The 26,779-nt window shown below is 44.6% G+C and overlaps 1 protein-coding gene across 5 annotated transcripts in view; it reads right to left on the bottom strand.

Moving 5' to 3' along the window:
• The window catches only part of LOC147030026 (receptor-type tyrosine-protein phosphatase beta-like), a 267,673-nt gene that overhangs the window by 14,113 nt on the left and 226,781 nt on the right, over positions 1–26,779 (bottom strand). For all 5 annotated transcript variants that reach the window (XM_085873693.1, XM_085873694.1, XM_085873696.1 and 2 more), the window contains 8 exons: positions 20,764–20,845; positions 10,416–10,506; positions 9,670–9,746; positions 9,093–9,227; positions 6,186–6,308; positions 5,919–6,082; positions 2,111–2,246; positions 1,779–1,893 (listed from right to left, as the gene is read on the bottom strand). In XM_085873693.1, the coding sequence (XP_085729819.1) occupies positions 1,779–1,893; positions 2,111–2,246; positions 5,919–6,082; positions 6,186–6,308; positions 9,093–9,227; positions 9,670–9,746; positions 10,416–10,506; positions 20,764–20,845 (923 nt within the window). The remainder of the gene's footprint in view (positions 1–1,778; positions 1,894–2,110; positions 2,247–5,918; positions 6,083–6,185; positions 6,309–9,092; positions 9,228–9,669; positions 9,747–10,415; positions 10,507–20,763; positions 20,846–26,779) is intronic.

Below are 26,779 nucleotides of genomic sequence, written 5' to 3'. Positions count from 1 at the left end.
TCCTATCCACATCCAAGGCTGTCATCCACAACTTGAAGGAGTACCACATCCCCTCTGGGCTGGCACCACTGCCTCACACCTTGCTCAGCTTGATACAGTGGGAACCAAGGTCTTCAAGATCATTGTAATCTCCCGTGATGAAGCTGGATCTATGGGCTTATTACTTTGCCATCGCCAACAGGTCACTGGTCTCTCTGTCTTGTTCTGCCTCCTTTCTGGTCTTGCACCCACTGCCCTCTCCGTGTTTTGTCCCCCCCCCCCATGCATCTGCAAGGCGCACGCAGTTCACCAGCAACCCCCTTCTCATGAAACTCCCAAAATCCAGAATCACTGCTCACCTCCACTCATTTGTTCCTCTTTTTTTTCGCCCACCTGTGGAACCAACTTCCACATTTTCTTCAAACTCACCTCCAGGGCTTCAAGACAGTTGTTCACCACCATCTCACTTCACCACCATCAGTGAACCCATCCAAAACGATGATCTTTTCTACACCTTGTTAAGCCACCCCCATCAAATATTTTTCATTACCTCCACCAGCAAAAGTGAAGGAGGTTATGTTTTCACCCCTTTCTGGCTGTCTGTCTGTGTGCAGAATATCTCAAAAAGTTGAAGTCGGATCCGGATGAAACTTGGTGGACAGATTGGGTGTGTAACAAGGACGAACTGAATATATTTTGGTGAAGATCCGGATCCGGATCTGACTCGTAAAATTTTTAAAGTGATTCTTCACCATTGAGAGATCGGGCCAAAAATGATATGTAGCATGTATCAAATCTATCTCAAAAAAGTTGTGGATGGATTCGGACGAAACTTGGTGGACATTTTGGGTGTGTGACAAGGAAGAAATGTTTCAATTTTGGTGAAGATTTAGATCCTGATCCGGATCTGATAATTTTTAAAGTGATTCTTCACCATTGGGAGAAAGGGCTAAATCGATATGTAGCAAAATATCTCAAAGTGTTGTGGACGGATTTGGACAAAACTTGGTGGACAGGTTGGGTGTGTGACAAGAAAGAAATGTTTCAATTTTGGTAAAGATCTGGATCCGACTATGAGAATTTTTAAAGTGATTCTTTACCATTGAGAGATTGGGCTGAAAAACGATATATAGCATGATATTTCAAAAATTTATTGGGCCAGATACGTTCTCGTGGATTGGGAGTTACGGGGCGTAGGTATGCGATCTACTGAGTGCCCTTCCAGTTTTTGCTTCTGTATCCATATCCACCACCTCCATTCCCCATATCCGTTAACCTTACATGCACATCCCTTGTTGGCTCTCTTCATTTATTTTCTCCCTCGGCTCTGCTATTGGCATTTCCCCCTTCAACTTCTGTTGTTCCCTTTGTTATGTTGCATCCTGATCCATTGTGTATTCTCGCTCTTCCACGAGCCTTGACTCTGTTTAATTATAAAAATAAAAAAAGAAACGAAGAAGTAGGCAAGGCACCAACATGTTTGTGTCAAATGGGTTCTTAAGGTAGACTGGGTTTTACTGCACAATGAAAACTGACGTGAGTGCATTTAAGTGTCAACTATAAAGTGAGGACTGGACCAATTGGTGGACAACATCGGGCAGGGGTAGGTAGATTACTCTTCTCCAAAAGTTGTTGGTGATCAGGCATTTCCATGGGTTCCCGACCCACCCTGATTACAATTCATAACAGGAAAGTGTAATGTAATTAAAAATATAGATTTTCGCATGTCTGAGTCAATTCGAAACAGTCAGAGAAACAGTCAGAGACAAATAAAGTGACTATTATTTGGTCATACACACCGGACAAGTCACCGATGTTCTCAAAGGAGGTATATGAAGCATTGCCGTGGAGGCTTCTCGCTTTCCTCAACCAAATCTCCTCAATGACACATTGATGCAGAAAGGCATATTGACACTACAAGCAGAGGATACAATGAAAGTGAAGCATTCTTTGTTACAAGTTACTCTTTGACTCGCGCAAAACGCATCACAGGTCTGCATAAGCATGGCCCACTGTTTAGATTCAACAACACTTGAGACTTCTTTATGACGGCCTGTCCGTGGTGTTCATGATCTAATGAGGTTAGGGTGTATGATCCTAAGTATGCAATCTGCAACACACGTTTACACACCTCTGTCTGCACCATCAGGACACGGTGGCTCCGCAGATCCATTACTGTGCCGTGAATGTCCACCCAGGAAGCGGCGTCCATTTGGTGCAGAATCCTGTCAAGTGCGATGAGTGTTCCAGTTCGTCCAACACCAGCACTGCACAGTTACAGGCAACATTTTGCTCACATTGTGAGTAGTCACAGTTTATAACTATGTGTCAAAATTCTGTGTGGTCAGAAGAAATGGTTCCTCAAAGTCATAACAATATCTTCCTACCTGGGGATGAAACGACCACAATTTTTTATCCTGTTGATACTATTTTACTGCTTTCGTGTAATGGTTAGCTTTATTTTTCACCAAAAGCTTTCCAACATGCCTTTCAAGTGCACACAAAGTTGCTCATTATTAATAAGTGGTATAAAAACCTGTCAAAAATGACGGGTTGGAATTATTTTATTCGAAATATTCAGAGACTGGAAGATATGATGTTTCATCGCAAGAAGCGTTATTTTAAAACATGTACAAATGTTTCCCTATTCTCTTTATCTTCTGGGATGTTTCATTTTGATGGTACAGCCTTGTGAGCATGCCAAAGTCTGAAGCCTCAGCCGAGCGCCAGGTGTGCTTATATCTTCATTATTTATTAGACGTCCGACAGATGTAAATGAACACTCATTTTACTCTGTGTGCGGTGCATATCATGTGCAGCAAATTTCACTTCCCTGGGCCTTCTATTTATTGTTTCTTTACATCACCCTTGAGGCACAGTTGCAAGTTACCATCGACATTACCAATGTAGTAGAGTCAATATACGGTTGAACCCCAAAAAAATTGCAACAAAACGTTTTATTGTTTTAAATGCTTTATCAGGTCATGGTGAATTCCAGAAAAAAAGTCTCGGGTAATCTGACCCCAGTGTAGGGGTTAATTTGCATATTTTCAAGATGGCCACCAACGAAAATTTCAATGTACTACAAACTTTTATGGTTGATTTTAGACCCTATAAATGTATTGGCAACAGATAGGAACATGGGGTTCTGAATCAAATAAACATAGTTCCATTCGCGTATGATGTACTATGACGTAACTATGACGTAACTATGACGTCATAGTTAAAAGATAGATGAGTATGCCATAGAAAATCTGTTGTTTTATAATATGTAATGACATGTGATGCTATCATTTAACTCCTTGAACTAGTTAAGCTGTCCCTTTCCTGTAATTACATAGATGGGACATCATCAATCCAAAAGAAATCTGTATGTATACCACACAGCCTTACCATAAGCCATGCCCATTGTCACCCTAGATCATCTCAGCATTGTCATTGTCATCATTCTCATCCCCCAACATTTGATTGAAAGGGTTGCTACATGACTGCACTTGGCACTGTCCACAAGCTGATGTGCATGGTAGACCGTAGGTTCTGCATGTTCAACGTTGAGTACTGCACCTGGTAGTGCAGTTGCAGTGAACTACCTTAAGCAAAGAGTCTGGTGCGGCATTCATTTCATTCATTACTGGGATGAATTAATTCTCCTCTGTTTTCCACCCCCAGTCTGTTGCTTCCAAATCTGCCTCTTCTCCCATCCATGTCATGATCTGGAAATGCGTGCGGAGTGAATGGTGCTTAGTAGCCGCTTCAGTTGGCGGCAGACGCTCTGGGGTAACAAACGACACAGCCGATACCACTTTCTTTGTCAAGATGCTGTGGCGCAACGAAGTGAGAGTATCTGTTCCCTTTCCACCAAACACCTGGACCATTGCCTTGTATCCAATCTCTACAACTTCATCTGTGCTTTGACCTGGTGTAGCAAATGCTTGGGCACATGACCTCAAACCAGCATCACCTTTCATGACTTTCTGGAAGAGAGATTTCTTGCCAACCCCAAATATGCACGAAGTCGTATCACATCCAGTAAAGGCATGTACGAACAGCATCATGGAAGATGGCTGGGATCCTAAGAGGTTCTTCAGTCTGTTTATGTGATACACTCTGCTTTGGTCCTGCGTCTTGGCAGATCGGAAGTACAAGTCCTGGTTGCCACCTTCAGCAAAATGGTGAAGCAGCAGAATAAGTAAGTCCGTATCTTCACCTATCAGTGTCGTTGACTGCAGATGGGAAGCTCGTACTGCTGCTTGCACGATGTCGTAGTCTGCATCACCTGTTGCATTTATCACAGTGCACCCCTTTTCCTTTAGCCTTTGGCTAATGATGTTTATCAGTTCCTGCTTGTTGGAACCATGCGATAAGAACTCATCTTTTTTCCCCATGAACACGGTGTCTTCTGTGAAGTTGACTTTGGGATGATGTTTCTTTTGACGACGCTGGTGTGTGCTGTCCTTGATAGATGGTTCATCCGAATAACCGTCGAAGACAACAGTAACTTTCCCGTAATTGCGGAGTACGAAGTCAGCATAGCCGTTAGCGATAGATCCGTACGTGCTCCCTTTCGTCCACTTAACACGATGCATCAGTAAGCCACCATCCAACACATAGTGGTCAGTCTTGGGTACATCGTCCGACTCATCCTCGGTAGACAAACCTTTTGCATATTCATCTATTGCTCTCGCAAGCTGTGGCTTGTCCGCTTTCCTGAATATGTGCTTCGCCTCAAAGAGAGCTGGGGGAAATGGAGACAATTCATATTCAAGAACGTCCTCCAATGTGAGGTTCCCTGCCCGATAAATGACAAGTAGCCTCTGAAACAGAAGAGCAGGGTCTATAGTTCGGTCGCCAGTAACCTGGACAGCAGATGAATCTCCCAGAGTTTTCGCTTTGTCCTTCCTTTTGCATGTGTAGGTGAAAACTGGTTGTCCAGTCAGCTTTTCAGCAACTTCTTTCCCCACTACCTGCAAGTTGTCGATATTCACTTCATCCTTGGCTACAACACCAGTGACAACATTTCTCAAGGCTGGATCATCAGAGAACGGATTGCATGACTGAAGTTTTCTTGGATTTTTGCTAGATCTGACTGGTCCCTCTCCATCTTGGACTTGGTGGCCTCCTTGTGCTGTTCACTCGACGTGCAAGTGCAATCATTGAATTCTTGCATGGCTACATTATATTACGAACATACGGGGGACGACAGTGTCCACAGGGCACGTTGCTCCTCCGTCATGCCACTGCCCCTGGTCAACCCACCAGTCGACTTGAGTGATCGCATAAGTGTCTGTTCGATAACAAGATCGGACCCAAGTCCAGCCCAGAACTGATCAATCCGGCGAACCACATTGAAAGAAAGGGGGTTGGCTTTCGGTTTTCACTATGACGCCATAAACGTCATAGTTACGTCATAGTACGTCATAGGCGGGAGAAACTATGTTCATTTGATTCAGAAACCCAATGTTCCTATATGTTGTTAATACATTTATAAGGTCTAAAATTAACAATAAAAAAGTTTGTAGCACATTGAAATTTTTACTGGAGGCCATCTTGAAAATATGCAAATTAACCCCTTTACCGGGGTCAGATTACCCGAGACTTTTTTCCTGGCACGCAGCATGACCTATTAAAACATTTAAAACAATAAAACGTTTTGTTGCAATTTTTTGGGGTTAGGCGATACGGATCATATTTTGACGACTAATGGGAGAGATGTAATTACTCTTTTATGAAAAATGTTTTTCGAGTTTTTTTTAATCCTGAAAAATACACCGCAGGGAACACACAGTCATGTTAAAAGATTGGCCTTTAAAGCCTACTCAAATCATCCTGATGAAGGGGGGACAGAGAAATACACAAACATATAAACACACAAATACACATTGTGTATTATAATCGATAGATGGAGGGTTAATCTGTCGGTCATACTGCAGCATACACACCTGCAATGCACAATTGTGGGTCCTGCACCAGGTGTGCGGTTCGTGTAGTCTTGTACCGTCCTCACAAACTTTATAAGTGAGCCTGCCATTTCGGGCACACCATGGTCAGGCCACACGGTGTAGTGGAACTGGCGCACAACTCTTGGTCTTAGAGTTGGGTCTTCCTGTTGGAAACACTCCATTAATCAATAGCGGGATGACATCGTACCCTACAAATGAATGTGATCGATCAATAAAAATAAAGGTGGTGAGAAAAAGAAACATTACCATGAAAACTTTAAATTCCCGAAGAGTCCACTCTGGCAGCACTGACTCCGACAGCATCTGTACAACAAGGTCGCCATAGAAAATTGGATCCTGGTCGAATGGCCAATAGTGGTCACACTTTACCTGTGAGAGACGATATTTTCAACCTTTAACACCAGAGTTTACTCATTGGGTTTGGTTAGTGTAGTCGAATGTACATTAATGTGTTAAAGTTGCGGTACTGATTCATATTTTCAAGTTAATTTATGTAAGGCCACCAGGGTGCGCAGCATTTAATGTAAATTTGGATAAAATATCACGATTCGCAATGAAGGATAAAATAAAACTTCGATTTTCTGGCATTTCCATTGCTGGAGGACCCGTCGTCTGCCAGAACAAGTCATTGGTTGACATTAAAGATGCCGCGGTGTCTTTTGTGAAAAGGAGGTGGGTTATTGAAGAGTAGTTAGCGCCGTTATAGCAGGGTATAAATATGCATTCACTCAAACATGTTCTGAATGTCATGATATCATAAGCAGGATTTCGTTATAACCAGGGTGCTTTATACAGAAGTTGTACTGAATACGTAAACATTCATTGCTTAACAGCATGCAGTGTAACATTTTCCACTGTACACTGTCCATAAATGTTTACCGCTTCTTTCCAATGTACATCGTCCATAAACGATAAATGGTTACTACTTTTATCACTATACATCATGCGGAAATGAGAAAAATCCACAGACACTTCTTGAAACTTAAAGCCATAAAAACCAAGGAAACACCATCTCATTTGGGGAGCGATCTTGCCCATACAAGATCTCGTGACGTGCCATTGTATTTGGTCATATGACTCTCCGTAAATGGGAGTGAAGCTCCAATGGCCAACTTTCGTTTCCAAATATTTTCATTTACGGACAATTTTGTGAATTTTCCTCGAATCGTGGTTTCCAGTTTTTTTATTGTTTTTTTTGGATACCTTGTCGAGGCTCGTATGAGAGCAAACACACAACGCACAACAAGGGGGGCAGGAGTGGGAAGGACAAAACAGTGGGGAACAGAGACATTAGGAGATCTGTAGAAGGGAGAGGGATGGGACGGGGAACACGGGGTATACAAGATGGACATTACATCATGCTTTCTAGAAGGAAAGCAGGGAATATGAAGGAGGTGGGTTTGGGTGGATTAACAGGGGTAGAAAAGATTGAGGATTTGGATGGGCGATGATAAGAGGTGGTGGTGAACAGCTGTTTTGAAGGCCTGGAGGGAAGAATGGGATTGAATAGAGTGAGGGAGTTTATTCCAAAGGCGGGAAATAAGAGGAATGAAAGAGTGAAGGTGAGCAGTGATTCGTGATTTTGGTAGTTTTACCAGAAGTGGGTTGTTAGCGGACCTTGAGCGCCCTGCGGAAATGTGGTGGGGACAAATCGCAGAGAGAGCGGGGGGGGGGGGGGGGGGAGGCTGGAGAGGAGAGGGGAGAAGACAGAACGACCACCTGTGGTGAGAGAGTGAGAGGCCCAAAAACTCAGCCTCATTGCGGGAGATGCTAATGATCCGAAATGCCTTGGTTTCCACAGCGTGAAGCCGAGAAAGGTGGGAGGCAGGAGCACCAGCACAGAGGGGAGAGCAGTACTCCATCAGGCTGTGGACGAAAGCTTTGTAAGTGGTCAGGAGCTCAAGAGGGCCGAGGAAGGACTTTGCACGACGGAGGATTCCCAGTCGGCGACTGGCTTTGGAGGCGAGGTTTAAAATGTGGCTTTCCCAGGAAAGGTCATGGCAGATAGTGAGACCCAGAAGCTTGAAAGAAAGGATTTCTTCCAGAGGATTGCTGAGAAAGTGGAATGGGGGGGGGGGGGGGTTCTAAACAGCCCTTTCGGAAAGACATAGTGAGTGTGAGATTTGTCCGGATTGAAAGACATGTTCCACGTGTTGGACCAGTTTGTGATTTTATCCAGATCAGCAGTGAGCGAAGAAGCTGCTGCTTGCCGGTCTGAGGGATGACCGATGGTACGGCAAAGGGTGGAGTCATCAGCAAAGAGATATAGAGGATTTTCCAGAGAGTCGGAGAGATCATTGATGAAAACCAGAAATAGAACAGGGCCCAAAACCACTGCCTTGAGGAACTCCAGCCTGGACAGGAAGAGGGGATGAAAGAACTCCATTTATAAATTTATAAATATAACGTGATATGTCCACACGTTGACTGCGACAGGAGAGGAAGTCTGCAAGCCATGAGTGGAGATGGCCTTGAATACCATAGGAAGAGAGTTTTGTGAGCAGGACAGGGTGCCAGACTGTGTCAAAAGCACGTGATATGCCCAGGGATACGGCTCGGATTTTATGTCCGGCATTGAGGATCTCCATCCATTGTTGGGAGAGCAGAAGCAGCATATCCAGGGTAGAGTGACCTGGTCTGAAATCAAATTGATGATCGGAAATCAAGCCATTGAAGAAAAGGAAGGATGTAATGTCTGAAGCGATGATGGATTCCATAACCTTGCTGATTGGGAGAAGGCTGATTGGCCTGTAATTGCAGGGATCTGTTTTTGCACTTTTTTATGCAGGGCAGTAATGCTTGCTGATTTGACATCATTGTGCAAAATTTAAGGTTTCTCGCCCACCGAGAAAGTACTAAATACAGTATTTATACGAGTGAGTCAGTGATGTTGGTTCAATCTCTCCTTGCTTGCCACAGATATTAATGGTACCCATCATTCTTTGCCAGCCAGAACAGGAGGCAAAATGAATGAGGAAACAGAAATGGCACGACTGAATTGTAATAAGGGTGGGTGTTGCAATGGGGATATGAAAGGTCGATTGGTGACCATGATGCGCCATGCTTGTGGCTTTCACAAAATGTCCGAGAGTGACCTTAAAGCGAGTCGAGTTTTTACAATGGGGAGAAACTCTAATTGTGCTTCTTACTCACCCGACCACGCTCAACACATTGTGTGAGCATGACGACGTGGTGGACACCCTGCTCCCACACCATGCGCCAGAAATCATCCTTTGTGCCAGGCAGTGGGCCTTGTGTTGCAATGAACTCACGCCGGAACCTGCTGCCCTACAAATGCACAACTTATGTATAATCAATCGATGCCGAGCACCTTTGTACATTAAACATGGCAATCAAGGTTACAAGAGGTATGTGATCAAGAAAAATAATTTAAAAATAATTTGCCAAGAAACCAACCAACTGTGCTTTATTTCATTTACACTGCAGTATCGGCAGCAATTATACAAAACTAAAACAGCACGAGTATGAAAAGATCGTTTTACCAACAAAATTGATTTTTTTTTCTTTGTTTTATTCCTGCTAAAACCCGTCCTTACAGTGTGTCAATAAATATACATGAATGTCTGTTTAAAACAGGACCAAAACTGCATCCACATTGTGTTCTCTGTACCAAAGACCTAAATTTGTACTCAAAATCACATGACATGTCACTCTTTTCCAGTAGGATAAGTGTGACCCCACTTGGTAAAAATAGGAAAGAAATCTTTACCGGAATGTAATTCGCATTTATGTAGTCAGAGCTTGGATCGTCATCAAGGCAGGAAAGCTTCACACGAGTGGAGTCATCTGTCAGAGCATTTAGTGAAGGATAAAATGGAGAAAACACCTCACCCACATTCATGCTCTTCACAACATCTTACAGATACAGGTATGAATGACTCGTACATCCATTTTGTGACTCCATTTGAGGGTTTAAAGGGTATGGTTGAGGGATAACCACCTCAACCCCTCAAATGTACCCCCTTATGGTCAGCATCCCAAAGAGGATCTTCGAGTCCAACTCCCACTACTTCGCTTCTCATGCTGACCCGATATCAACAAATCATGGAAGTGTGAATTAAGCGATTTTCCAGCACCTTTAAACAAGACTGCTCCGGGGAAGTGAGCCTGAAGGAAAACCAAGAGTGGTAGTCTAGCTTTTCTTTGCCAACGGGGATTAGTACCTCCACTCAACCAAGCTAGAGGGACCGTCAATGGCCTTGCTATTTTCGGCCACCCCGGGTGAGGTGTTGGGCAATGTTTTTGCTGCCAAGGGCCACTTGGGTGCTTACAGGCTTATCCCTTCGTCCACGTGCAATCCATCAAAAATAAAAACATATTAACCATCGATATCATCACTTGTACAACCGAAGGATGCTCATGCACAATTGAAATTGCATACATCTTGGTTTGTGTGAGCAACAGGTGCCAATCTAGAACAGGGCTTGGCAATAGAGGCAACTGGGAGTTACTCACAAGGCAGGATGTTATTGTAACGGTTTTTCCCTCTGTTCTCAGACAACAATGCAGCATCTTGGCTTTGATGTCTCCCCACTTCTTTAAGCCTCTGAGAAACAGAAATTTGATGAATTTGTTAGAAAGTACTGTTCAATGCTTTCCAAATTGTTTTATAACTATGTTGAATTTTTTCTGGACTGGGCAGGCCTGCAACAGTGGATAGAGACAATAACAAGGTCTGAATAATAATAATAATTAATAATACAGTAATAATGACAAGAACTGCGTGCAGGGCTGTCAGCTTCCAAGCATTCCAAATCTGCCACCCACATGGAACCCTATTGGTACATTTTCTGGAGAAATACAGCCCAAATCCATCATCAGCAGGAAGAAATACGTAGAGTATGTTACATTTTGTGGCCCATTCAGCATCAGCTGCCAGCCTACATGGAGTCAGCCCCTTACATCCCTTCCACCAAAAGCAAGCCTCGAGAGTTTTTAGAGCAGAAGCTTAAAACTCACATTTCAATACCACTTTGGGGTGCTGAAGCTGTCTGCCAAATTTCATGGCGATTGGTTTAGTAGTTCTGGAGAAGAAGATTGCTTGTTTGGAACAAAATCCAAGATGGCGGCCAACATCGGGCAAAATTCAAAAAACCAAAAAAATAAAACTTAATGATCATGTTCCAAGGGTGTGCTATAAACATGCGCACATCGACATATCCAGGTGTAACGGTTTATTCGAAAGTCGCTTCGCAAAAATCAGCAGAAATAGAATAATAACACTGAACAACAAATTTCAAAAAATTTTTTTTACTGGAGATGTGTAAAGTGATTTAGACTAATTTGGGTACGCTGATTTCAAAAATCATAACCGTTTTGCTGTATCACGTCAGGATTTTCAGGAACAGAAATATTCCCATTGCCTAGAAGTCAGGATTTCAATGAAATTTACATATGTCTTTAACATGTCTATTCCGTACAATTGTTGTTAACTTGTGTTATATTTCTTTCTTTCAGATAAAGATGAGTAGGCGTTCCTGTACCAATCATCCTGACAACTTCTGTTATGTCTGTGGTCGGTATACCAAAAAAGATCAACAGCGAAGTATATCTACAGCAGTGAAAATGAAGGCGGCCTACTTTCACTACTTCGGGTGTAAGGTGGGGGACCAAGAACAGAGCTGGACACCACACATCTGCTGCACAAGCTGTCACACAACCTTGACTCTGTGGTTGGTGGGCAAGCGCGCGAGCATGCCATTTACGGTGCCCATGATATGGCGTGAGCCGCAGAATCATCATGATGATTGTTATTTCTGCTGCACAAGCATCGCCGGCTTCAACAAGAAGACTAAAGGTCACATCAAGTACGCTGACTGCGTCTCTGCTCGTAAACCTGTGCCTCATGATGACGAGAACCCCGTTCCAACACCTCCAGCTGATCAGAACATAGCTGTAAGCAGTGGTGAAGAGGATGGTGATGATGAACCTTTTGAACCCGACACTCAAGAATCACACCTTCTGAACCAGGGAGACTTAAATGATCTTGTAAGAGATCTCTCGCTGTCAAAGGCGAAGGCAGAGCTGCTTGGATCAAGGCTGCAGCAGTGGAATCTACTTGAACCTAACACCAAGATATCCTTGTTCAGAGCACGTCACAGAGACATGGCTGGAGTTCTTTGAGATGGAAGACACGATGACATTCTGCAGTGACATCAACGGTCTGTTGAAAGAACTTGGGTGTGATCACGATCCTGCAGACTGGCGCCTCTTCATCGACTCGGGGAAGAACAGCTTAAAGGCTGTTTTGCTCCACAATGGTAACGAGAAACCATCAGTCCCACTGGCTCACGCGTTCGGCATGACAGAGACCTATGAGACTATGCGGCAGCTGCTTGATTCCATCAAGTACAATGACTTCAACTGGCACATCTGCGGAGACTTGAAAGTGGTGGCGCTGTTGTTAGGGCTGCAGTCAGGCTACACGAAATACATGTGCTTCCTTTGTCTCTGGGATAGCAGAGACGACAAGAATCACTGGACGAAGAAAGATTGGGAAGAGCGAAAAGAGCATGTACCTGGTCGACACAACGTGAAGCATGTCGCCCTTGTCGACCCAGCCAAGGTTTTCCTTCCACCACTCCACATAAAGCTCGGCTTGATGAAAAGTTTTGTACGGGCAATGGATCTGAATGGGCGTGGGTTTTTATACCTCAAGGAAAAGTTTGGCAACACCTTGTCGGAGGCCAAGATCAAGGCTGGTGTCTTTGTTGGACCGCAAATCCGACAGATTATGAAGGACGAAACTTTTCCGACAACTCTAAACCCCAAAGAGCTGGCAGCGTGGAGGAGCTTCAAATCTGTGACGGACAACTTCTTGGGGAACGAGCGCGCGGACAACTATGAAGAAATAGTGCAGCAGCTGCTGGAGTCCTTCAGGAAACTTGGCTCCAGGATGTCCCTGAAAATCCATTTCCGACACCAGCACCTGAACTTCTTCCCTGACAACTTGGGAGCAGTCTCGGACGAGCACGGCGAGCGATTCCACCAAGAGATTTCACTCATGGAGATGCGTTACCAAGGGCGGCACAACCCGAACATGATGGGCGATTTCTGCTGGTTCCTGCATCGTGAAACTGACACAGAGCAGCACAAACGCAAAGCCAAATGCCGAAAGCATTTTTAATTCCATTCTAGTGGAGTTTTTCTGTAATTTCTATAATTTTGAAGCATTCATGATGAAATAAATGAATAAATGAATTTTTGTAAATTTCATTGAAATCCTGACTTCTAGGCAATGGGAATATTTCTGTTACTGAAAATCCTGACGTGATACAGCAAAACGGTTATGATTTTTGAAATCAGCGTACCCAAATTAGTCTAAATCACTTTACACATCTCCAGTAAAAAATTTTTGTTGTTCAGTGTAATCGTAACAACAATAGGCTTCCCGCCTGTCAGCTTGGAAGCCTAATCAGTAGAAATAGTAATGAGGTACAGGCAACTCAATTTTTAAATGCAAGATCGAGGCTCAACAAAGAACGGAGTGACGGGGTAAAAAGACAACGTGGCTGACTTTCGAGGCCAGCTTTGTTACAAGGCCTGCCATTAGAGGTCATGGCTGATGGTGATGTTTTGAAGTTCAAGAGACTGAACCTCTTCCAGTCACTGGATTCATTTGGCAACCATTCCAGAGTGAAAGGGTAAGAATATCGTATCCATACTATCCACTCCCAGCATTCTTCCCAACCCCTCATCCTCACCGTGCATCTCTTGCCAGTCTCCATCTATTTTGTCCCTTGGCCCTACTGTTGCCACTTCCCCCTTCTCTTTCTGCTGTTTCTTTTGTTCCATTGTGTCCTGAAGCATTCTGTGTTCGAGCTCTTCCATGAGCCTCAACTCTGTATACAAAGAAAAATGGATTGTGGGATTCTCCATGATTGAAGGACATGTTCCATTTATCAGACCAGCATCTTACTATAATTCACCGTCTGTCTGTCTGTCTGTCTGTCTGTCTGTCTGTCTGTTCCCAGGTACCGCAAAAACGGCTGAACCGATCGCCAGCATTTTTTGGGTGTCTAATCCTGGGACCCCTTGGAGTAAAATAGGCATAAATATAATAACACGACACCCTTGATGGCTCCCGTAGGGGGCAGGTGCTTCGAGTGTAATAAATTCCAGATCAGATGAGAGTGACGCAGCTGTAATTTGTCTCGCAGTGGGATGAGGTACCATACGACACAATGTGGGGTCATTTTGTTTTCGAGTTTCTAAAGCTTGTGGAAGAGCTGTCTCACACACAAATCACACACACACACAGAAAGACATCAAACAACCACAACCTCTGACCCTGGGGAAAGCTACTTTCAAGAACACTGGTGGTGGCATTTTTCTATCCACAGTCAGTGGGACACTTTTAAGGACAAATGTCCCCTCCCCAAAGGATGCTAACCCATAGTGTTTATCTGTACTATATCCACAAAATGCTGATTATCAAGTGAGGAAGCAGCACGTAGCATTATATAAAGTCATTGGTATGACTTTGCCAGGGTGGGAATGGAACCGCTAATCTCCCAGACTCAGAGCAAACGTTCGAACCACAATGCCAGTGAATCTAGTGAGTCCACTGCAAAAAGGAAGACAGGGTTTTCTGGAGCAGTGGAGAGTTCGATTATGTAGACAAGGAACAGGACTGGACCCAAGATACTGCTTTGGGGCACTTCAGCTTCCACTGGGTGAGGAGAGGAGACAGTTTCCACTGATGGCAATACATTGAGTGCAGGTGTTTAAGAGGTCAAAAAGACTGGTATGAAAATAGACAGCCTTGTATACCACAAGCAGCAAGCTTGGCAATCACAACAGGATTTCAGACTGTGTCAAATGCCCAAAGTATGTCCAGGGGAGATGGTCTTGACCTTTTATCTAAGATTTTGTGCCTCCGAACCATTGCTAAGAGAGAAACAGCAGGATTGCGAGAGTTGAGTGGCTGGGATTGAATCCAAACTGATGGTCAGTGATCAGACTGTTTTAAAAAAGGTCAGCAGCAATGTTTGATTTCATGACAGCATATGATTGTAAATATGCGAATTGTTTTGTAGTTGAGAGGATTTTTGCATCCATTTTGTTAACGGGAGAGACGTTTGCCGACTTACAGGCAGACAGGAGGTGGCCAAAAGAGGAGGACACAATGAATCATGCAGAAAGATGAGAAGCAAGAGTTGGAAATTGATAGCAAGATCTGGGCACCAATGACATTTGGGCCCATCACCAAAGCAGAGTCAATTGGCTGTACAGAACTTTCTCTACCTTTTCTGATGAGGACACAAAGTATAGCAAGCAGTGGGTACAAGGGGATAGGATGGGGACAGAGTGAGATGGGTTGAGTACATGAGATTTAAAGGCAAGATTGAATTTATAGATTCTGCCTTATCTTGGGTAGACTTTGCAGTACAGCCATGTAAAGTGAGCGACAGGATAGAGGGGAACATAGACCAGAGACAGAGTTGACAGGGCACCACAATGACTTCAAGGAAGGAGACTGATTGGAGAGTTCAGCCTTGAGATTTGACAGATTATGTTTTCTGGCTTGCTTCAGTATAGATACACACTTGCTGCACCTTATGGAGTGAACTAAAGTTTCTCTTCGTCAGACTAACCTTCCATACCAAGAAAGAAAACTGTCTGATTGAAACTGCCTCGCCACAGGAATCAGTGTACCAGGATCAAGAGATGAATGGGAAAGTCACAGCCGTGATTGGACACACAAGTGCATGAGAGAAACAAGACTTGTGAAGGTATTTCCAGGTGGAATCAACATCAGGTGCTATGGAGATGGTTGATGGTGCAATCGTTTTGTGGGAGGGAAGAATACAGTCCTTGCTAGTTGGTATGTGTGAATAGCCATATCCTGTGGCACTGAGGTTGCTCTCTCACAGTAGCTAAAGAAATGTCACCTTTGGCAAGAACATGGTCAGAGGTGCTAAAAGGGGCAGGGAAGGAACAGAGAGCCCAGAAGCCCAACAGTCTGATGTTTCATGACGATTCCTTCTTCATAAGATGAAACGATGGCAGTTTTTGAAATATATTTTTGGAATACAAGATCAAGGCTCATGGAAGAGCAAGTACACTGAACAAATCAGGACACAACCAAACAAAAGCACCAGTAGAGATAGGGTGGAAACACCAACAGCAGGGTTGAAAGACCAAATAGAGGGAGACTTGGACACATAATGAGTGTAGGGAGGAATGAGGGGTAGGAGATTAAGCATGGGGTGGACAAGATGGATACAGAAGCAAACTCTCAGGAAGGAAAAACTGGCAATTTGGAAGGAGGTGGGCTTGGGGTGGGGGAGAGGTATAGAGGTAATGATGATAGAAACGATCATGGTTTTCGATGGGGGATGATCTGAAATGGTGGTGAACAGCTGTCTTGAATACTTGGAGGGAAGAATGAGATTGAAGAGAATGTGGAAGTTGGTTCCACAGGCAGGAAAAAAAGAGGGACGAATGAGTGGAGGTGAACATAACTGATATATTTTTTTGTATACAGAGTCGAGGCTCATGGAGGAGCTGGAAAAAAAGAATTAAATAAAAGGGCACTCAATAGAGCACATATCTCCACCATGTAATGCCTGACCCATGAGAACATATCGGGCCCAATACATTTTTGAGATATCATGCTATATATTCTTTTTGGTCCTATCTCTCAATGGTGAAGAATCACTTTAAAAATTACATAAATCTCGTATCCAGATCCGGACTCTGATCTTCACCAAAATCAAACCAATTTGTTGTGGTTACACACCCAACCTGTCCACCAAGGTTCATCTGAATCCACCCACAACTTTTGAGATATCGTGCAATATATTAGATTAACCCTATCTCTCAATGGTGAAGAATCACTTGAAAAATTATTGGATCTGAATCCAGATTCCAATCTTCACCAAAATTGAATCAATTCTTCCTTGTCACACACCCGTGCCCACCAAGTTTCATCCGAATCCGTCCACAACTTTTTGAGATATCCTGTACACAAAGACAGACAGACAGACAAAAAACACAAACAAGAAGACGTCATACAGCACATGATACTTGCAAAATCCCCCAAAAAAAATTTGACCTCAAAAATAATTGGCCTATTGAGTTCATTGACCTGAAATATAAATCTTCAAATTTCAAGTCAATCGGATGAAAATTGAGGATTTCAAAAAATTTGGCCCAATCGCCTATTTTGAGCTTTTGGTCTATGTTTATCTCAAAATTAATAGGTGGTTGAATGCAGTGACTTGATGTGCGAATGCTCTTCAAATTTCAAGTGAATCGGATTAAAACTGAGGATTTTAGAAACACCACCTTAGTTGTTGACCTTGGGCATAACTCTTTATGTTGACTTTTTAGTCAATGTTAATCTCAAAAATATGTGGCTGGTTGAATTCAGTGACCTGAAATACAAATCTTAAAATTTCAAGTCAATAGGACGAAAATTTGAGGATTTTAGAAATCTCATGTCAGTTGTTGATCTTTGGCCTATGTTGACCTTTTGACCTCAAAAACAATAGGCTTCTTTATTATGACAAACTCTACCATGTGGTGAAGTTTCATGAAGCTCAGCTTAAAATTGTGACCTGTAGGCGACAAACAAACAGACAGACAAGCTGGTAGGCGGACATGGGTAGTCGACTACCCAATATAACCTGACGCGATGGGCCCGTTCGATGGGGGAATGACCTGAGGATTAAGCACGAGAAAATTCATGATTCTAGCTTCAAGGGTTAATGCTGCAGATTGTTTTTTGTTAAAATACCCCCACATTTGGAGGTTTTTCGACCGTTACTAGGCAACGGAGGGGTCCATGGCAACAGTTCTTTCTCACACATAACTAGGACATACCATGAACCTACCATACCAGTTTCATATATATCTGACTCATAGTCTCTGAGATATAACGAACTTCGTTTTTTTATTGTTTTCGACCAGGCTTCATTCAAAGTCTATCTTCTCCGACAGTTTTCATAGAATCCGGCTGGAAATTTTTGACAATATGGCTGAATGTACTGCCCACAGTCGCTCATGGCCCGATTTTTGATTTTCGAAAAAATAATTTTTTTTATGATTTTTCAAAAATTTCAAAGTCCCATTGCTAGGCAACGGTCGTGTCCATAGCAACGATTGTCATTTGCACACAACTTGGTCATGGTATGAACCTACCAACCAAGTTTCATCGAAATCGCCATTGTATTAACTGAAATCGCCATTTTAAAAACTGATAATAAGGGTAGAACAAATGTCAAAAAAAAAAATTTTGGAAATTTTTTTTTTCCGACGAGATCGAGTACCCAACATATTGTTGCGAATTCGTGCCCACCGGCGTGCGATCGGCCGCTCGACTCGAATGGCGGCCGCCTCGCCCACCGGAACGGACAATTCTGTCGTGACCCTCTCGGAACAACGCCGGGAGCTAGTCACGGGTGGGGTTTTAACCCCACCACAACCGTGCCAATTGCCCACCCGCGCAGGATAGGGTTGCTCGCCAAATTCGATCTACCCAAGTACCTGCGCGGATGGTCGACCGGGCGATCGTACCTCGCCGCAGGCCGACTCCGGACATGAACCGCTTAAGCGGTCCGTTCCGTGCTATCGGGATAACCGAGCGGTGTTATCGTCGGCCTCGACAGTTCCAATTAATTATCGGGCGTATAAAGCTCACTACAAACCCTTTACGTGAAGCAGGATGGAGGGTCAATAAAGAAAAGACGAAGCGAAACGGGAAAACAGTTCACACAATGCACATTTATTACGCGACACACGGAAAGCACACATATACAGCCAAACAGTCAAAATGCACCGATATCAGTAAAACAAAAGAAACAATGACGCAGAGTTACTACCGACTACGAGCACACACGGCAACACTTATACAGTTCTACTTTACAGATGGCGCCAACACACATTTACTCAAAAGCAAAGGAAAGAAGCCACCCTCATAGATAAGGGGGCAGACGGGCCTGTAGGCCAATATGTGTGCGGGACCTGAAGGAGCGGCCAGGTCCGCGAGACCGGGTAGGTACTACCCGCGTCCTCGTGACGCGTTGGCGGACGAGCCGCAGACGTGGCCGCGTGGCTGTGCCCCAACTCCGTGCTCCTTCGCGGGTTTCGTTGGCACGACGTTTGGAGTGGGGTGGGAACGGGGCCCCCTTTGTTGCACGATCTCAGCGCGGAGGAAAAGGGGGAATTATTGATGCCCAGGGGGAGGGAGAATGGCTGGCTGGCTTGGGTCCCGCGACGAGCGATCTCCCACCGCGACCTCGTCGCCGACCTTCTCACCTCGGACCCGAGCTCCTTGGCCTCTTTCCACAACTCTCCTCAGCCGACTGCAGAACCCAACTCGATGCCTTCACCACCCGACTCCACTCTCTGCCACACTCTGCTGCTGCCACACTCTGCCCGATGACTGTTACCAAAACTGACTCTTCCACCAAAACTGACGCTGCCACGATTCGCCTTGCGCTCGGCGTTTTATAGGCCGGCAGGAGAAACAGTACGCAAATTTCCGGATCAGGATGAGCTCGGGGGCAGAGCCACGCTCGCCCATTGGACGGAGGAAAAGTGGGCGTGAACCTCCCCTGATCCTAGAATTTGCATATTTCGATTTCACATGGACACGCCTGGAGGTGGGGCAAAGCCGCTCCACGCTTGCTGATTGGACGGATCAGAAGTGGGCGTGTAGCATTCTTGATCCGAATTCTCCCTCGGAAAGGCCGCTATTTGCACTCGTGGCTCGGTGTGTATAGCTTGAACGAGCCCAAGACAGCCCAACGCTCAGTGTTCACAGGTGGTGCGGGAATGGCCGCAGAAGGAGAGAGGTGAGGGTGGTGGAGGGTTTATCGGTGGTAGTTTGATGGTTATGGCAGTTGATTCAAAATAAACATAGAACAGAAAAACGGCTATCTCAAAGCGTCGCAGCCCGAATGAATCAAACAAATATCAACGGAAATACTGATAATAAGGGTAGAAAAAAAAAATCTCAATTTTTTTTTTTTCGACTTGATCGAGTACCCAACAAAATCGACTGACCAATGTACTTGAAAAAAATTCGATTTTGCAAGTAATGAGTAGAAAGCGGCGGGAAGGGGAGGGGGGGAATAAATGGAGACTTGGAGGAATAAGGGACATTGAGAGTTTGCGGTTGTTTCCATCATGTTCACCTCTGTCCTTCCCATGTTCTCATATCATTCTTCTCAATCACAGAAGTGGAATGAAAAACTGGAAATCTTGGATGGAAGAGATGGGCTTGGAAGGTTAATGGGGGTAGTGGGAAATTATGGTTGTGGATGGGGGATGACCTGAAATAATGTTGAACAGTTGTCTTCAAGCCCAGGAGGGAAGAATGAGATTGAAAAGACTGAGGAAGTTGGTTTCACAGGTGAGAAGGAAGAGCAACGAATGAGTGGAGGTGAGCAGTGAGTCTGCATTTTAACAGTTTCATCAGAAGTGAAATTTCTGGCAGATGGTGTTCACGCTGCACCCCCCCCCCCCTCCCAGTGAGTGGGGCGGGGGGAGGGCAAAGCACGGAAAGCTGCAATGTGAAAGTGATCGGCTCAGAGACAGCTTCACTGTGAGAGATTCAAATTATTTTGAAGGCCTTGGTTTCCATGCCATCAAGCTGAGCAAGGTGTGGGGCAGGGGAGCTGGCCCAGAGGGGAGAGCATTACTACATCAAGCTGCAGATGAAGGTCTTGTAAGTAAACAAAAGTTCAGATGTGCCAAGGGAATATATGTGCCAGCTTAGATGTGTCATTTGACCAGGAAAACTCATCTCTCACCTGCATTGAAAAAAAATTAGAATACAAAGAAGTTGTTTTACCTCAAACTCTTGCGAGAGGACGTAGCTGGAGTCAGCTTGCAGCTTCTTGAAGTGGTTTTCAAACTGCAGCAACTCAACAGGCCTGTATACAAGGAAAAACAATAATGATCACCATTATGATCATAACGCTGCACCAATTTTACTCGACGTTAATATTCATAGCTAGGGATTAGCTTAAACACTTATTAAGTATCACATATACCAGGACGACTGGCCTTACTTCCCCATGTACAGAATGGACCCGACACCTTCCCCTGTGCATTAATAATATTATTCTCGTGTGTCAGCTATCAGCATTCAAAATGATTATCAACATTCACAAAACTCAATGCATTTTCATTGTCTTACCAATATGGATTAAATATGCAGTGACAGGTATAAAAAGTGTTTTTAAAATGTCGATAGGGCACATAATATATGCATTTTTATTGATTTGAACAAGGCACAACTTTTTACAATGTTTTCACATGTTACGTTTTAAAAGCAAATGATTCACATTGAACATTGCAATAAAAACAGTTCAGAAAGCAAGTGATAGGAGGGTGCAAGAGTAGGTGTAGAGCGGAGAAGGAAGGATTGTTGGAGGTTCAGGGGGAGACGGGAAGGGCTCCATTGATGCTACCGGTTTCCATGCAGAGATCACATGACAAACACATTTAAATTTGAGTTAGATAGGTACCCAGAATCATTGAGCATCGAGGGGAAGGTGGATATTGGTAGTAATGGTCGGTAGCTGAGGTATGGATCGGTGATGTGATCAGGATGTCTTTGAGGGGGTCTTCCCAATAGGTGAACATGCTGTCTGTGTTTGTTTATTCCTCACCCTTCAATTGTGTTCACCTGCCCCATCACCCCTCTTACCACCCCAGCACCCATTAAACAAAAACTGAATTCCTTTGCAACTTTAGATTATACTTGATGACCCGTGAACCGTTGGGTTCCCGTTGTGACAGCAGTTGATGAAAAAAATCAGTTCAAGAAAAAAAAAAAAGATAGCTCCAGCGAACTTTACCTCTGAGGTTGTTTGCATTGATCAAATACTCCAGAAGAGTACTTAACTGAATCGGGAATTGATTTTTAAAATAATTTTTTTCGTTGCCAAATTTGAATAAAACTTGATACTGCACACAGCAGGAGAATGGTGAGTAAGGTGGGCCAAAAATTTTTGCGCTATCGTGTACCGTTTTGGCTGTATTTCGGGAACATACATACATACATACATACAAGATGAGAGTTTCATTAATACACAAGACAGATGAAGAAGAAGATGAAGGAGGAACAACATGAGAAACGGGATTGAATAAGTGAAGAAGAAGATGAAAGAGAAACAATATGAGAAACGGGATTGCATGTGGGGAACCCCTCGTGGGGAACTCATCTCTCTCACGTTTCGAGGGGTTCCCCACACGAACACATGTGCTCCGCCCGTCGGAGCTTTACACACGCTCGCGTGGAGAACCCGTCCGGTCCAAATCCATTGTCCAGCCTACCTTCTGTCCATCCGCGGGATCGGCAAATCCACCGCGTGCGTTTGCGGACCGGGCTTCACTCCCGCAGTCGCACACGTGGCGACCTCGTGCGTACCACAGCACGGACCCCGCACGCGCTGCCGTGCAAACCCGGCGCAGTCCCCAATGCATCTACGGCCGCTACCTGGCCTTTGTCCGTCAGGCACCGTCTTTGTCGCACTCTCACGCACAAACTTCCCCGTGCCACGACGCTCACACACCTTGAGAGGGCATTCACACTGGGACATGCGGTTACCTGTTCCCGCATGCCAGCCGCCATCTCCCTTGCATACAGCGACCTCACACACACGGTCCCTATCACACACGGCCGTTCACTCACGCATGCCCTTTCACTCGCACACGTGGTTCCACTCATACACGGCCGTTCACTCACACCCGTGGTTCCTTTCACACACGGTGCCTCATCCACAAACGGCGCCTCATCCACACACGGCGTGTTGGGAGGCACGCACCTCGGCTCACTTGCAACCTCGCACACCACTTTACTCACACACACGGTCCCTTTTACACACAGCCTTTCATTCACGCCATGCGCGCTTTTCAGCACACATGTCGCCACACTCGTAAACACACACACACACACACACACACACACACACACACACACACACACACACACACACACACACACACACACACACACACACACACACACACACACACACACACACACACACACACACACACACAGGAACAATCACGCTGGGGATTTGTGCTACCACAAGGGGTTCCGGGGTCTCCAAACCCCCCAAGCTCCGTGTGCACCCGTCGACGGCACTCGCCCCCTCTACCTCGCAAAGCTCGACCGGACCCACCTGGTCGAGATCCGCTTCAGGGGAGCATAGCGTCTCCCTCCATTCCTGAAGGAGGCTATCCGGCTGCTTGCACCGGGTCACGACACATTCCCTGAGCTCCCCCTCATAGTCCTCCACTAACTCCATGTGTGTGTGCTCGTCTTTCACCCCGTCTTTATCGTGTAGTCTCTCCTCTATTTGTCCTATCTCCCGAGTCTCTATACAATTTATTTCTGTTGTCTCTTCGTGTCTATTAGTTTCTTCCTGGATCTTTGTCTCTGTTTCCTCCTTCGTTCTATTTAATTCAGTCTTGACTCGGTCTATCTCCCGTGTCTCTGGCAATACTTCTATTTCCTTCCTCGTCTGTTATTTCCATAGTCTCCATTTTTATTTGTCTCCTTTATCAGGGTTTGCCCTAATTGTTCTTTCATCCGACGAGTTGTGTCGATCAAGTCCTGCACCACTAACATTACTCCTTGTGGTGCTGTCACACATCCCACCTTATTGTGCCGTTCTACTTCCTGGGAACTTTTGAGTTGTTCTTCCTCTCTGAGCTTTTTGAGTTGTTCATTCTCTTTCCATCTCTGTGGACTCAAATTTTGCTCTCTCCTTGAGTTGGTTAACTTCAACCTCGTTTTCTTTTTGTTTTCTACTCCACCGTCTCTCATGTTCTTCATTCTCCAATCTCATAGTTTCCTTCATTTTGTTGATCTCCCTTTCCTGTTTCATTTGTTCTTCTGTCTGTTTCTTATCCCACCATCTCTCTTGTTCCTCCTTCTCCAATCTCATAGTTTCCCTCAATTGGTTAATCTCCCTTTCCTGTTTCATTCCCTGTTCTGTCACTATCTCCTCGTACTCCAACCTTGTTATCTTGCCAGAATGAAGTTTTTGCAAGATATGTTCGTCAGCTTGTATGTTTTTTTTTTTGTTGTTGTTTGTTTGTCTGTAATCACGTATAAAAAAAATTCTGCAGAGCACAGTTATCATTGGAAATTTTTGTAACTCGCATATCAGAGGCCTATAGAGGTCCCTTTCAGTGCACAAAATTTTGAAGGTCAAGGTCAAAGGTCAAGGTCACTTTGTCGCAAATCAGGAGAGTCGACGAAACCCTTATTTTTTGAGTAATTTTGATCGGATCGTCTTCAAACTTCATGGGAATATAGTTCATGGTCTGGCGCTCAGCTGATTAATTTTTGGTGGCGATTGACCTTGACCTTCATATGTTTTTTTTATTTTTTTATTTTATATTTTTGGTCTGTAATCACGTATAAATCACTCTGCAGAGCACAGTTATCATTGGAAATTTTTGTAACTTCGCATATCAGAGGCCTACAGAGGTCCCTTTCGGTGCACAAAATTTTGAAGGTCAAGGTCAAAGGTCAAGGTCACTTTGTCGCAAATCAGGGGAGTCGACGAAACCCTTATTTTTTGAGTAATTTTGATCGGATCGTCTTCAAACTTCATGGGAATATCGTTCATGGTCTGGCACTCAGCTGATTAATTTTTGGTGGCGATTGGCCTTGACCTTCATGGTTAGTGCCTGAGGTCAAACATATTTGACCCCAAGGTCAAATTTTCAAGTTTTAGGAACCATATCGTGTAGTACCTCAAATTGAACACCTCGATGAGTGCTTTCTAGATATGTCAAGCTTGAGACATTATAACGTCATTTGGTGACGTTATGAGGCAAAAGCATATTTTTCATGGTTACTCTGTAGAACGATTCTCATCGGAATTTCTCGTAGGCAGATATTCCTCAAGGAGTCGCTCCTGGTGGATAGCAGCTCTGTTCACCTCAGTGTGACCTTAAATAAGTCACACGTGGTCACCTTTTGGCAAGATACGGGTCACCCTGCGGGTGACATTGGTTTATTTTTTCCTTTTGTTGTTCAGTTTCAAATTCATTCTCTTTTTGCTTTTTATTCCACTGTCTTTCTTGTTCCTCATTCTGCAATCTCGTTGTTTCCTTCAATTGGCTGATTTCCTTCTCCTGTCTCATTCCTTGTTCTTTGTGTTTTCTATTCCACTGTCTTTCTTGTTCCTCATTCTTTAATCTGGCCTTCGCTTCCAGCTGTTTGATCTGTTCAGTGTGGTTCCTTAACGTTTCATTCTCCGTTCTCATTCTTTCGTCACTCAACATCTTCAGTTCGTTTTGTAATCCCGTTTCTTTGTTTTGGTCTTTCAGTAACTCAGAAGCTTTTTTTATAATTCCTTTCTAATCTCCCTTTGTGCCTCTGCCAATTCCATCACCTCGTTTGGTAATTCTCTCTCTTTGGTTTCGTGTTTCAGTATCTCAAATTTTTTCCCATTTTTCCTCACTCTCTTTCCATGCCTTTTTCCTCATTTCATCACTTTCCTTGCTCATCTCATCCCTTTTTTTGCTCATCTCTGCATACTCCAACCTTGCTTTTTCCTTCAGTTTTTTTTTTTAATTCCAAATCGTGTTTCCGTTTTTCCTCTTCTAGCATTTTTTCCATTCTTCCTCCAGAGGTTTCTCTCCTCTTTTTATCGTCTCTTCTAGGCTTTCTCTTTTCCGATTGCCTTCTTCTACCTTTCCCTTCAGTTTTTTTAATTCCAAATCGTGTTTCCGTTTTTCCTCTTCTAGCTTTGTTTGCCTTTGTTCTTCCTCCCTCCTTTCTTCCTGTACATCGGCCCATCGTTGTGACTCCGTTCGCACGTAATCCTCATGAACCCTGTCCATGTGCCGCCGCCGTGCCTCGTCCAATTCAAAGGAAAATGAATGCAATTCCCCTATACAGTTGTCACCATTCCTCCACCGCTGCAAGGACTTCGACACTTGTCTCTGAAGCCCGTCAATGCATGCTCGGGAATCCTGCCACGCCTGCCATGGCACCTGCCGCGACCATGTGGTCTGAATCGGTAGCTGGGAGCCCCCTCCTCGTGCGTGCCGTTAGTTGTGCTAATAATAGCAGCTCGCTCCGTGTTGCGCTCAGATGCGGCAGCGACGCTATTTTGCCAGCAAAGTTCGTGCTCAGTATAGGGTGAGCGGCCCCACTGATTGTAATTAGCAGTGGGGTTATAAAAAGAACCGTCCCGGGCCATGGATCCTACATCAAAACACATTTCTAATCCACCCTGCACCCGTTCGCCTTGGAAAGCCATCTTGCTTCTCGGAAATAATTTTAAATGCTCGTAATTTGGGGAACACGGAGGGTCGCTTCACTCACCCCTGATCCGGTTCCGTGAATTTAGTTGGAGGCGGGGTGGATTCGAATCTCACTCCTGACACCAGTGTTACAAATTCACGCCCGCCAGCGTGCGAACTGCCGCTTTCCACTAATAGTAGCAGCTCACCCACCGGACGGACAATTCAGTCGTGACCTTCTGGAGCAATACCGGAACCCTGTCACGGGTGGGTCTTCAACCCCACCACGGCCGAGCCAATTTTCTACCCGCACAGGATAGGGTCAATCGCCAAATCTCGATATACATAAGTACCCGCGCGGATAGCTAACCGGGAGACCATACCTCGGCACAGGTCGGCTTGGGACATGAACCGCTTAAGCAGTCCGTTCCGTTCTGCAGTGATAACTGAGCGGGTATTATTGCCCGACCTCACAGGATCCGATTATATTTAAAGGGTGTTTAAAACCCAGCTATTTATTCCGCGATGCAAGATGGCATTTGCAATAGGGAGAAGACGCAATGAATGGGGTACATTTGAACCAAGCA

The sequence above is a fragment of the Eptatretus burgeri genome, chromosome 3 (genome assembly GCF_056783735.1).
Source record: "Eptatretus burgeri isolate ZD-2024b chromosome 3, Ebu_testis_v1, whole genome shotgun sequence".
NCBI lineage: Eukaryota > Metazoa > Chordata > Myxini > Myxiniformes > Myxinidae > Eptatretus > Eptatretus burgeri.
The sequence above is the reverse complement of the archived record's forward strand: the minus strand, read 5'-3'. Positions and strand labels throughout refer to the sequence as shown.